Source organism: Talpa europaea (assembly GCF_964194135.1).
Source record: "Talpa europaea genome assembly, chromosome: 5".
In the NCBI taxonomy this organism is placed as follows: Eukaryota; Metazoa; Chordata; class Mammalia; order Eulipotyphla; family Talpidae; genus Talpa; species Talpa europaea.
In genome coordinates, this window is record NC_140071.1 from 108703952 (window position 1) to 108717092 (window position 13141).

A 13141-nucleotide genomic window follows, 5' to 3' on the forward strand; every position below is an offset into this window, starting at 1 on the left:
GGCTGTTAAGCACTAAGTAAGCTGAGGAAGGGCAGTGAGTCTCAAAATCACCTGTGGGTAATGCCCTGCTCGTTGTCGAGTGAGGGTGAGGAGCTGAGGAACCCGTCCTTGGGGGACGGGTGGGGAACGTGGCTTGGGGTGGAGCCCAAGCTGAATGTAGAGTTTGGATCCCTGACCCATGTGCTTGTGCAGTGGGTTGGCCTGAGTGCAGGGGTCTGCGAGTCGCATTGGTGGCTATGACAGCCGAATGTTGGAGCGACTGCAGACAGCAACCCTGAGTGTTGGCGATTACCCCCAACAGAATAGAATCACCAATCCCAGAGCTAGTGCATCCTGGGGGTGGATGCGGTGTGTGGCTTGTAGCCGAGACTACAACCAGAAAAGGCCAGGAAGCCTGATGGCTCCTGGTGTGTTACAGTAGATGCAGTGAGTGATTCCCCTCCCTCGTATGAGCAGTGCCTTCGGCAGCAGATTTGGTGGCTCATCTGCTGGTACCAATAATTGTCTTTTGTCACTAGGTCGGGGCCCTGCCTGGGCTTACTTGTGTTATGTTGTATTTTGTTATATTGTGATGTATTTGTTTTTGTGGGTGATGGCTGCATTATTTATGTTTGCTAAGAAAATTGTATATATGTACATTATATGGCAGAAAACCCTGAGGGGGTGGACTGTAGGGTAAGGAAAAATGTCAGGTTTTTCTGCCCTCCCGCCATCAGGATAGATTATGGATACTTGCGGTCCTGAATGCATGCCTGATGGCGGGCACCTGGAGTAGGGTGTGGGCCCAGGTAGATGGGATTCACCTGGGCTAAGACTGGGCTTTTAAGGTTGGCGTCACGGGGACACCAGCAGCAGAAGCCAAAAGAGAAGCGAGAGAGAAGCAAGAGAAGCAGAAGCTGAGAGAAGGCCGGAGAGCCCAGAGTGAAGACCGGCTGGGAGGCCTGTTAGCCTCCTGGACCCCCAGCCAGCACCCCTGCCTGCCATATGCCTGGTGAACCCCAATATAAGACCTGCAAAAACCACTGAGGACTCTGACTCCTTCTTTACCCGGTCTGCAGGATCTTAGAAAACCTGCCCTGTTGTCTTCCTGACCTTTACAATTATATATATTAAAACGTGGATGGAACTTGAGGGCATGGTACTAAATGAAAAAATGTCAGAGAGAGAAAGAAACATACCATATGATCTTTCTTAAATGAGGAATCTAAAACAAAATGAAAGAAACTGAAATAGATATAGAAAACACATTGCTATCGAGGGGGTAGGTAGTTAAGGATGAGCAAATGAGTGAAGGTAGTAAAAAGTTATAGACGTTCAGTTGTAAAACAAACATGTCCTAGAAATACAATTGTGTGACATGACTACATTTAATAATACTGTATTATATATTCTGAAAGTTGCTAAATGAGTAGATCTTATGAATCTTCATCACAAAGAAAAAATATAATTATGGACAGTGAATGGATATTAGATTGATTATGGCTGATGCAGTCACAGCATATACACATATAAAGTAATTATTCAATACACTTGAAACTAATACAATGTTATATGTCAACAAACAAACAAAAATCAGGACTAAACTGAATCACTGAAAGGTTAAAGAGAGGTGATTCAGGCAGATGAGGCAGGAAGGAAGTGGACCAGGTAGCACTGCTTGACCTCGTTAAGTCAATCTGATTTGATTTCATTCAAAGTGTAACTGAAGGCAACTGGTAAGATTAATGTTTCAGGAAGAATTCTTTTATCAACAGGTTTTACTGTTGGAGGGGAGGTTATAGTGGAAGGAGGGAAATCAATTAGGAAGCAAAAGCAGGAATCTGGTTTTGTTCTACATTAGCTAATTCCTCAAAATTCAGATAGTCTAATTAGCAACATAATGATTTGCAAGTTCAGTTTTACAAGATTTCTAAAACTTACAAGGAATTTTTCCTGATGACAGCAAACAATTTTTTTTGGGGGGGTATTATATAGTGAGCTCTCAGGCTCTTTTTTTTTTCTAAACTATGCACCCCACAAAACACTAGCTTAGAGTTGGTTACTACAACCTAAGGTCATTTTCCTATCACCTAACTGGTTAAATTAGCTCATTTCCTTCGCAAAATGCGTGTGTGTATGTGTACATATGCATAAGCACACACATATGTGTACTTCAAGTTGAATAGTGAAGCTTAAAATATACTTTTCCTATGAATGTTGTCATTCATTTAATTTTAATTATATTCAATGATTTTAAATTAGTCCTTAGCTGACATGTATTTATCTGTTCCATTTCCCAATAATATTTCCTCATATTTAAATTTTCTTGGTGCTTTGAAAAGTATAGAAACATACCATGGAAGTACAGTAAAGAAAAAAAAAAAACAGTTTAAATGAAAAGTAAAGTTTCTGTCAACTTGGAGTTACTTCTTTCAAAGAAAAATACATTTCATTTAGGTTTTAGAGTTCATTAATTTTCTTCCTATTCAAGTTACTGACATTTTACTGCAACTGAAAAGAGCAGAACAATTTTTAAATCTGATTGAGAATTTTGTAAAACAAATGTCATTAAATATTGTTGGTTCAGGAGTCAAAAAAAACAGAAGGAAGAGAAGAGGAAAAAGAGAAGAGGAGAGATATGAAGAACTCTTGGATTAAGGATCTAAAACTCCAAGCCAAGAAGCAGGGAGCTAAAGAAAAGTTCAATTACATCTCACTTAACAAATGAACTCTAACCTACCATTTCGGCCATTTTGTTTTAAAGTATTTGCAGAAAGTTGGATAGTGCTTCCATGAACCATGTTTTCTGGAAATTTTAGGTCTTCTAAGTTTCCTTCTGTACTCAGTCTTGCAACTTCCAATTCTGTTAAGAGCAAAGAGATATTAATGCTCATTGAGAAAAATTCTAGCACTAAGACAATGCATTAAATGACTGAAATAGTTCTGAAATCAAAACACGAAAATTGTTATATTTGTAATGCTTTATAGTAGTTTAATTTTGTATCTAGAAAGTATTCTTTAGTATTTTAATTTTTCAAGATAAAGCATATTAAACCAATTGAAATAAAAATGCAAATGTATCAATTATAAAGTCTACAAGTTAAAATTTAAGATTAAATCCTTGTATATTGTTATTGATTTCAAGTTTATTTTCAAATATTATCTTTATGTTATGAATTAAGCAATCTTTTAATCCAAGAGCTATATTATTATATCAATATTGATCTATCTTTAAATCTAGTACATTTGAGGCAGCTTTATCAAATCTTCTAAAATTAAATGATCAGATATATCCTTATATACCCAATGATAATAGATTTATACTCTTTATGAGCCAATGACATAATTACCAAAAATTGTATTATCACAGTCAAGTAAATGACTGGTATTTATCTTATAGTATTTAATTCAAAGACCCTCTAATTATCCAAAATGAACTATAAGCCCTGTATTAAGAGGATAAAATTCTATGTAGTACAATATATACATATATACATTCATACATAAGAACTGAAAAAAATAAACGGACCTCAATGTAAATGGTCTAGACTAATATACCCAATATTGAATGTCCTAAGATAGATAACATGCAAGATTATGAAGATCCCTTAAGACGAGAAGTTATATTTCCCTAAATATGGAAAAAGAGTACCATCTCTACAGATATAAAGTATCACTCCTAATATCTGGACCATCATAGATAATTTTTTTCCCTCTTTTCTGCTGTACAAGGGTCCCTGAGACTTCTCTGTAATAAAGGCCACTTACGGATATTGTCTGTGTTCTCTCTGACAATGTCAGTCTTCAAAAGGTTATCAGCCAGCACAAAAGCACTCTCCTCCACAGTGTCAAGCAACATGGTGGCTGCACGAAGTTGATCACTTGTAGTCAGGTCTCTCCATGCATTCAAGGCTTGTGGCTGGAGGAGGTTGTTAACTGTCTCAACCATGGCCTACAGGAAGATGAACAGAATGACAGAGGTCTCTGGTGAACCCACAGAGCTGTCAGAAAGCCAGGTGTACATGTTGCCTAGCAAGCAAGGATCAGTGGTGTGCATGAGTTCAGTATTGTCCCCAGCCTCCCCTGTGACATATTGCAGCAGAAGCATTCATTATTTTGTTCTGTAAAACCCTAGCTGAAATTTTACAAGGCAAGGCAAAAATCTTTTGTTTTGAAGGACAACAAATATAGCTGTGCTTGTTTCTTAGAATCAATAGAAAAGGCTTCAATAAGACTATAATCATAATTAAATTATTTGGCAGCTGAACTGTTGACAGGTAATTTAAACCAAAATTTTTTTTCACATCACCACCAATTTTTTTTTTTTTCTATATGTCACCATAAAACCATTTGAGATTAAAAGGATGACTCTAGACAGGACAGGAGAAAAAAAAATGCTGCCATAGGGTGAGGACTCACTGAGCAAACCCATTTTTTTTCTAAGCCAGCTAGTGAAACATAAGAATGGGAAAATATCAAAGCATACACACTCCCAGGGGCTTTGGATGTGTTATGTGTGGAGAGAAACCGTCTTCATGCTGTTTACTATAAGAGAGGAGAATAAGCAGTTGGACCTCACTACCTATGGCCCTTAGGTGTTTTTCCTTAAAAACAATCAGCGGTAGGTACACTCACACATAGAGATAAAGCACCACATTTCTCATTGCTTCATCCAAAAAATCATCTCTCTGGTTACAATTTATCTATTTCCTGTGGTTTGCTTTATGCTCTAGGTTACAAAGAAAAAACAGCTCTCAATAACTTCTTCCTAAGGTTTCATTCAAACAGAGAATTGCAAAATAGAAAATACAACAGCTGCAGTTTGAAAGTGATAATCCACGAACCTGTTTATTACGAAATATTCACCTAATCCAGAAATAAGCTTGAATAAACAACTAACACAGCCAAATTTTAGGCAGCACATAGGTGTTTTTAAACCAAACTCACATTATTGACGTGTGTTGGCAAGAGGGACTGAAGAGAATGGAGAAATACCCATTACACTGCAGTGTTTTCTTCTGGCTGAAGTTTTCATAGTAACCAAGTTAACAACTGTTAAAAATTCAGCTTCATAATGAAACACCTTGGCTGCCAATTAACACCAGCTTCAAAAACTAATTTGTCTTTGATAAAAGTTATTTTTCCTGGTATTTTCCCCAGCTCTTCCAAGTTTTGGCAAAAATCAACATCACTGGGCTTTAATGTAAAATAGTTCTACTTACAACTCGAGTACTTTGAGTCATTTTTTTAAAAAAAAAAAAATCTCTCATGAGCTTAATGACTGGCATTTTCACATATTGTGTTTAGCTCTGTCATTTGTTCTGGGTTTAAAGCATGACCTAGAAGCCAGACAAAAGCATTTCCGCACCACAACAAAAAGATCTGCTTTCCAGGAAGGTCTCAATAGGGGCAATGCCAACAGGATATGCCAAAAAGGAGGTGCCAGATAGGAAACAAATAAACAACAAAAAAAAAAGGTTTAGGTATTTTCTGAAGCCAAACAGAGAACACAGACCTCTTGAATACAGAGAAGTATTCTTTCTGGGATTAAATAATTCTCTAAATTCATTAAAAATGCTCTGAAAATCCCACCTACAACAAAAATCATGCCAATTCTTTTAGGAGGAGTCATTCTATCATTAGCTAATCATCTTTATATACTGATTAATTTCAGTCTTAATTCAGGAAACATTTAATAGGGATAATAAAGTATTTCTGTTCTGCACTTCATAGCTTTTAATTTTTTAATTAAAAAATGCAAAAGGGGGGCCCCCTGGTGGCGCAAAGAGTTAAGATGCAGCGCTATCAAGCTCTCCATAGCCACTGCAGTACAAGTTTCCATCCCCAGCTAGGGAGATAACCCACGTGGCTCAGCAGACTTCTCCTGTCTCGCCCAGTTCTCCCCTCAGCAGTGTATTTCAGTGGATCTTCCTGTTCTGTTCTCCATTCTGTCTCTGGTGAATCCTCTCACTTCCTGCACCTCTGGCCTGTACCCCAGTTATTGTATATATAAATAAATCTTAAAAAAAATTTAAAAAGGAAAAAGCCAAAAGAGACAAATAAGGAAAAGATACACCCTGGTCACATTTGAGAATGTTCTAAATAGGGACTTGTTTGCAACAGACTTTTTTTTTTTTAAGATTTATTTATTTATGCATACAAGAACTGGGGTATAGGCCAGATGTGTGGGGGGTGAGAGGAATCGACAGAGACAGAGTGGAGAACACAACAGCAGATGTAGTGAAATACACTGCTGAGGGAGCAGTGGACAAGACAGGAGAGGACTGCTGTGCCATGTGGGTTAGAACCCTGAGTGGGGATTTAAATTTTGCTGCAGTGGCTATAGATAGCTTCACAGGTTGAGTGTTAACCCCTTGCACTACCAGGGAGGCCCTTGCAACAGACTATTTTAGATAAAATACTTCTTTTAATAGATTGTAAATGCTTCAGATCACCCTGTTAATACTTATCTGAGGTTTGCAATTGAAAAATGCATAAGGGGGCCTCCCTGGTGGCGCAAGGGGTTAAGATGTAACCTACTAAACTATCCACAACCACTGCAGCATGAATTTGATCCCCAGCCAGGGAGCTACCCACATGGAACAGCAGACCTCTCCTGACTCGCCCACTGCTCCCCTCAGCAGTGTATTTCAGTCAATCTGCCTATTCTGTTCCCCACACTGTCTCTGGTGAATCCTCTCACCCTCCTCACCTCTGGAGGGTGAGTTCCCCTCCAGAGTTCCCCAGTTCCTATATACATAAATAAATAAATCTTTATTTAAAAAAAAGAAAATGCATAAGGTGAGATACTTTTCATAGTTATAAAGTTTGAATACATTTTCAACAATTTAATTTTTGCAAATAAGCATAGTCTTTAGAGAAGCTTTCTATTAAAGCCCAAATTATTCCAATTTTATGAGATAAATGACAGACTTGAAATATATTCCTAAAACCTGGATGTGTTAAGACATAAATCTAACAAAACACCTGTTCATAATTGCTTAGAAACAGAACTCTGTAGTGCCCAAATCAGAGTGTGGGATTTAGATCCACATCTGCTAAGTTTGTGTCTGGACTCTGCTGCTTATAGCTGTGTGATGTTGGACAAATCACTTCCTTATAATTTATAAATTTGAGGTGCAAATATAATTATTTCATAAGGTTGCCTAGTTCATCCTGACTGCTTAAGGTGTAATCTTGCCTCTATTTTCATTTGATATCAAAATTCAATGTGGAAACAAGCTGTCTTCACTGAACAAAGCAGAAGCAGAAATCATATCTGATAATTCCAAGAGTCAAGCAAGCTCAAGTTAGATCTGTAAGGATTATTTTGCAATGCAATCTTCATATATAGAGCTATACAACATAACTATTACAGTCCATTCTACCTGGAACTTTGAGGAATAAGCAAGTATAGGAACTTGTGTATTAAATAGTTCATAATGTGTACTCTAGAGATTTAAACTAACTGACCTGTTTTCTGCTACTGAGACAGCAAAGACAAGTCAAGTTTAATAGCTTTATAATTAATACAACTTAAGTTTCCTAAGGTTGCACATATGTCCCTGTTTGCAATTTAATGAAGGTAAATTAAATAGCCATAAAGCTCCTCAATGACAAAATAATGTCTATATTTTGCTTTCTTTATACATTTATGCCATTGTATGTTTTTCTGTCAAATGACAGTTGTTATAATTTCTTTTTTCTCAAACTAGTTATTTGTATTGCTAGCATTAGCAACACTGCTTTAAATACAGGTTGATTTTCACTGTAGTTACAAAGAGATGAACTTCACTATATTTAGAATGAAGGATAAATGAAAAATGTACAATGAATTTGACTAAAATGAAGGATAAATGAAAAATGTACAATGAATTTGACTAAAGTGAAGTACTGGAGAACCAGTTTAATGTCCAAAAGCATTCATCAATTTTTACCTTCATCTATATTTTTCTGAAATTTATACCTTATTTTTAAATTTTCATTTTAAATTTGGTAGAGAATATGCAAAAGGTAAAAATTGAACTGAATTGATCATATAGAAATTTATATTCTCATTACAATGAATTGATAAATGAGAAAAAACACCTCATAATTCTGATATGTACAAAATTAAACAATCTAAAATTTTGAGAATAAAAAATGTTCTTGCCAGACATTAAAGGTTAATCAGTAAGTTTGTAAAGTAATGGAAACTGGATATAATCCTGAGTATTCGCATTCTATTTCTGTTACTAAAATTTTTAGCGTGCTTTTGGGCAAATTTATGTTTTCTAGTCAATCAAGGACATATGAGCTGCACAAGAAAATTTGTCTTGCCTGTCTTGCCTCCATTTGAAGGCAAGAAGGGGTATCCCATTACTCTTAATATAATACGAAGATATTACTCTTCATATTATATTGTTTCAGAGTCTAACTTTTGGTGGTTTCTAAACATTAAATATAAATTCAAAAATGTGAAAAGTCACTTAGAATCATGCCAAGACATAAATATAACATATCCTTAGGGACACATATTTGTATTATACAACACTATTTTATAGGGACTCTATTAAATTCATGTCTTAAGCAAATTCACTTAACTAGTTTTACTTAGAGCATATAATTGTACTGTGTTTGTTAAAGGTGTTGTATACATTATATATTTCAATGTGGACAATTTATTTATGTGTTATAACTACTGTGAAAATGTTTGGGCAAAATCAGCTATATATTCTGCTATAATAGTTTGTAATTTATTCCAAGAGAATGTGCTTGGGAAATAGCCTTCTTTCCTCAGGAAGAATACAACAAAGGAACAGGGTGAGAAACAACACATCAATGGCTCTTCTTACCCAGGTGAGCAATAAATCTCTAACTAGAAGTAAACAGAATCACCTAGGGAACTTAGTTACCTACATTTTCCCACTTGAAAACCACCAAACAAACAAACAAACAAACAAACAAAAAAACCAAATAGCATGAATATCTTGTGAAAAAGATGCATAACTTTACCACCATTGCATATCTCCAAAGACAAGATTTTAAATCATGAGCTCATTCAGGTATGAGATCAGCTGCTCAGAGGGCTTCCATTATTAGCACAGCTAGAAAGAATGTTCCATCTTGAAACTGATTACCTGTTTCTTTCCTTTGCATTATGTGTCATTATCTAAAAGAATATCCTATATATTTTATTTTACATACATGACTATTGTATACCACCCATTCAAGGAAAGGTATGCTCATGAGGGTTGCATACACTCATGCAAATGCCACAGAAAATTCAATTTAAGTGTGTTCTCCATTTTCACACCAGCAGAAAAAAAAAATCTCTAAAGGTATTGATTTTATAAGAGTAAAGAATATCTACAAATGAAAAAATGTTACCAACTAGTCAACAGCATGAATCATATCATTTCAGAGATACAATGCCATAAGGGACTCCAATTTTGCTACTTATGCACTTTTAGCAGAATTATTTATATTTGTGTCTGGCTTTCATACTAGGCAATAATGCTGTAGGGTAAAGAAAATGTCAGGCTTTTCTGCCCTTCCGCCATCAGGATAGATGATGGATCCTTGTCCTGAATGCATGCCTGATGGCGGGCACCTGGAATAGGGTGTGGGCATAGGTAGATGGGATTCAGCTGAGTTAAGACTGCTTTTAAGGGCGGCGTCACGGGGGGACGCCAGCAGCCCCAGCCAGCAGCAGCAGCAGCAGCAGCAGCAGCAGCAGCAGCAGCAGCAGAAGCCGAAGCAGAAGCCGAAGCAGAAGCCGAAGCAGAAGCCGAAAGAGAAGCCGAGAAGCAGCAGAACGAACGCTAGAGAGCCCAGATAGAGTGAAGACTTGCTGGGGGCTGGGAGGCCCGCCAGCCTCCCAGCCCCCCAGCCAGCACCCATGCCTGCCATATGCGTGGTGAACCCCAAATAAAAAACCTGCAAAACTACTGAGGGCTCTGACTCCTCCTTTACCCGGTCTGCATGGATCAGAAAACCTGCACTGTGCCCATGTCCTGCCTTTACAAATGCTCTGAGGGCAACATCACATTCTTTTGTGTTTCTCCATCATACATTTCAGTTCCTTTAGCTCATTACACATAGATGGCCTATTTTTGCTATCAAATCATTAATGTTCTTATTTTCAAGAGGTTAACTGAAAATTCCTCTTCTAGTTCTCTAACATTTTGTCATGTCTCCCCAGAAGTCTTCTGTGAGAATAAAGTGCTCAGATATCGCCATGGTTTGGAATTAGGCAGGCTGAATTAGAGGTAATTAAGAAGAAAACTAGAGTTCAAAAGGAGAAAAGCAGAGCTACAGCTATATATATGTGTGTGTGTGTGTGTGTGTATATATATATATATACACACACACACATATATATATATAAAATCTGGACCACTGAGCATAACAACAACATAGTCTATAGAAAACCTTCCAAAATGTTTTTAAGCATAACAAAGCTCTATTTCAATGTAATTCAAAGACAGTTTATTAAATATGTATGATATGCAAATACCTAGGGATGTTGAGTGAAGTCAGAAAAGTAAGAAAAATATGGTGTATGCTCTCAATTTGCCTATGTTCCCAAGCACAGGTAAACACAACATAGAGCTAAAAACTCACAGCATATGGGACAAAAAAGTAATGAATTCTTGCTGAGGAGGAGTGAGAAAAGCTGGCAGAAGGTGCTTGATTCTGTTTTTGTATTTTAATTGAGGTGACCTTGGTTTATATTATTTTGGAAGTATAGGATTCCTTGGCCCCCTTCACCCCGAGTTATGCCACCTGAATTAAATACTTAAGTACACCTGAATTAAATACTTAAGTATGACCAGACTTCCTTAACTAAGATGAGGGTATTTCAGATTTAAGATCATTATAAGTAAAACTGATGATTTAAAAAAGAAAGGTTTCACTCCCAGGTTTAGGCACCAAAAAAAAAAGGGGGGGGCATGGAACTAAGTTCAGTAATGTGTTGGGCTTGAGGGGAAGGAGAATAAATGGGGTACTGAGCCTGCTTTGAGTCACAAAAACTCCATCTTGCATCTAAGATGCCTTATTGAGACTTCTAGGTGAAAACTAAAGCGTCTGACACAGATGTAAAGCGTCTGTAAAACAAGAGCTCCTCTGCTCATTCTGATGGCAGGGCCCCACACAGCAGGGTTCTATCTGAAGACATTCTGTCCACCAATCATGGATAGAAAAATGGACTTGGGAACCAATTAAAAAGTGTCACCATATACATATACACAATGGACTATTACTCAGCATTCAAAAAAGATAAACTCATACAATTTGCAGCAATGTGGATGGAGCTGGAAGGGATCATGCTCAGTGAAATAAGCCAGAAAGAAAAAGAAAAATACCGGAAGGGCCTCCCCGGTGGCACAGTGGTTGAGCGCTGGGCTGCGAAGCTGCCCGCAGCCTCTGCAGCACCGGTTCTATTCCCAGCCACCGGGTGAGGGTCCCACATGGCACGCAGACCTCTCCTGCTGCCTGCTGCTCCCCTCAGCAGTGTACTTTGGTCCTTCTGCCTGTTCTGTTCCCTGCTCTGGTGAATTTTCTCACCCTCCGGCGCTTCTGACTGTACCCAGCGCTTGTATAAATAAATAAACAAATCTTAAAAAAAAAAGAAAAAAAAAAGAAAAGAAAAGAAAAAAGAAAGAAAGAAAAATACCGGATGGTCTCACTCATAGCAGGAATCTAGAAAATCTAAATAAGGTACCAGGAATAAGAATAGCTATAAGAAAGAAAAAATCAAAATCAACAAACAACTATGAACCAGAGATACACTATGTGGGGGGGGGCAGGGAAAGGAGAGCTTGGGGTCAAAATAAGGGGGTTGCAATTGTATGGAGAATATAAAAATAAAATTAAAAAAAGTGTCACCATAACTGATTTAATTTCAGGCCACCTTCTTGCATGTTATTTCAAAATGTCCCTAAGCTCTGACACTGATGGTGTTCACCTTTGAACTGGCCTTTAAGCCATGATGCCTATTCTCAAATTTCTTCCTTATTATAGTATAGCCTGATTCTTCTTATTATTAGTTGCATCAACCGATGCATGAAAAGAGAGTGATGAAAGATGAGTAGGAAAGGAGATACGAATATAATAGGTAGAAGTTAGCTCTCAGAAGAGCTGCAGTATAACAGAAATTTGAGCTGCACTATGCGAAAAATCTACAAAAGTTTTTAAGCAAAGGAGTTATATATGAAGACATCATTTTAGAAAATTTCCTCTGAAAAACTTTAAAGAATGAAAGAGAAAAATTATTTAGACTCAAAAAAAATGAAGAATAAATTTTATATTAAGTTCAATAGTTATTTTTAAATTTCTTTTGTATTACAATAAAGCAAATGCATATAAATATGCAAATTATCATTAGGAAGCCTATTAGAAAGTTAAGAGCAATTATTTCATATTAGTAACTAATATGAAAGTTATGAAAGTATGTCATACTTTTGATATACTTTTGAAAAACTGTCCAGTAATATGAAATTTATTTTATTCTTTACTTCCACATCATGATTTTCTGATGTGTTCTCTTGAATTCCACATTTTTCAATATATACTGTCATCATATTACTGTTTTATGATATTTCATATAAAATTATGTTTCAACATTTTCTTCATGTATAAATTTGCAAGTTATGTTATGATTATTTATATGATTTTATATTAATAATTTGAAAAAATAAAATAAAATTGTCTTAATTTTTCATTTTTGACTTCTTGATACAAAATTTATCAGTTGAGAATAAACTAAAACAAAGCAAAAGTTTAAAGTCATTAGTAAGTAAAATATGTTTAGATATTGTATGCCAATGTATGTTTAGATATTGTTTCATATAATTTTTTAAAATATTTATTTATTTATTTATACAAGCACTGGGTACAGTCAGAAGCACGGGAGGGTGAGAGAATTCACCAGAGCCAGAGCAGGGAACAGAACAGGCAGACCGAGGAAATACACTGCTGAGGGGAGCAGCGGGCAGCAGGAGAGATCTGTCAGGCCATGTGGGACCCTCACCGTCTGCTGGGGATCGAACCGGTGCTGCGGAGGCTGCGGGCAGCTTCACAACCCAGTGCTTAACCACTGCGCCACCAGGGGAGACCCCATATAATTATTTTTAAATTTATTTTTTATTTATGCATGCATGCAAGAACTGGGGTGTAG

The 13141-nt window shown here is 36.8% G+C and overlaps 1 protein-coding gene across 31 annotated transcripts in view; it reads right to left on the reverse strand.

Moving 5' to 3' along the window:
• The window catches only part of ADGRL3 (adhesion G protein-coupled receptor L3), a gene marked incomplete at both ends in the record, with an annotated part of 456353 nt that overhangs the window by 93646 nt on the left and 349566 nt on the right, over positions 1-13141 (reverse strand). For all 31 annotated transcript variants that reach the window (XM_084234180.1, XM_084234185.1, XM_084234176.1 and 28 more), the window contains 2 exons: positions 2720-2842; positions 3748-3931. In XM_084234180.1, the coding sequence (XP_084090306.1) occupies positions 2720-2842; positions 3748-3931 (307 nt within the window). The remainder of the gene's footprint in view (positions 1-2719; positions 2843-3747; positions 3932-13141) is intronic.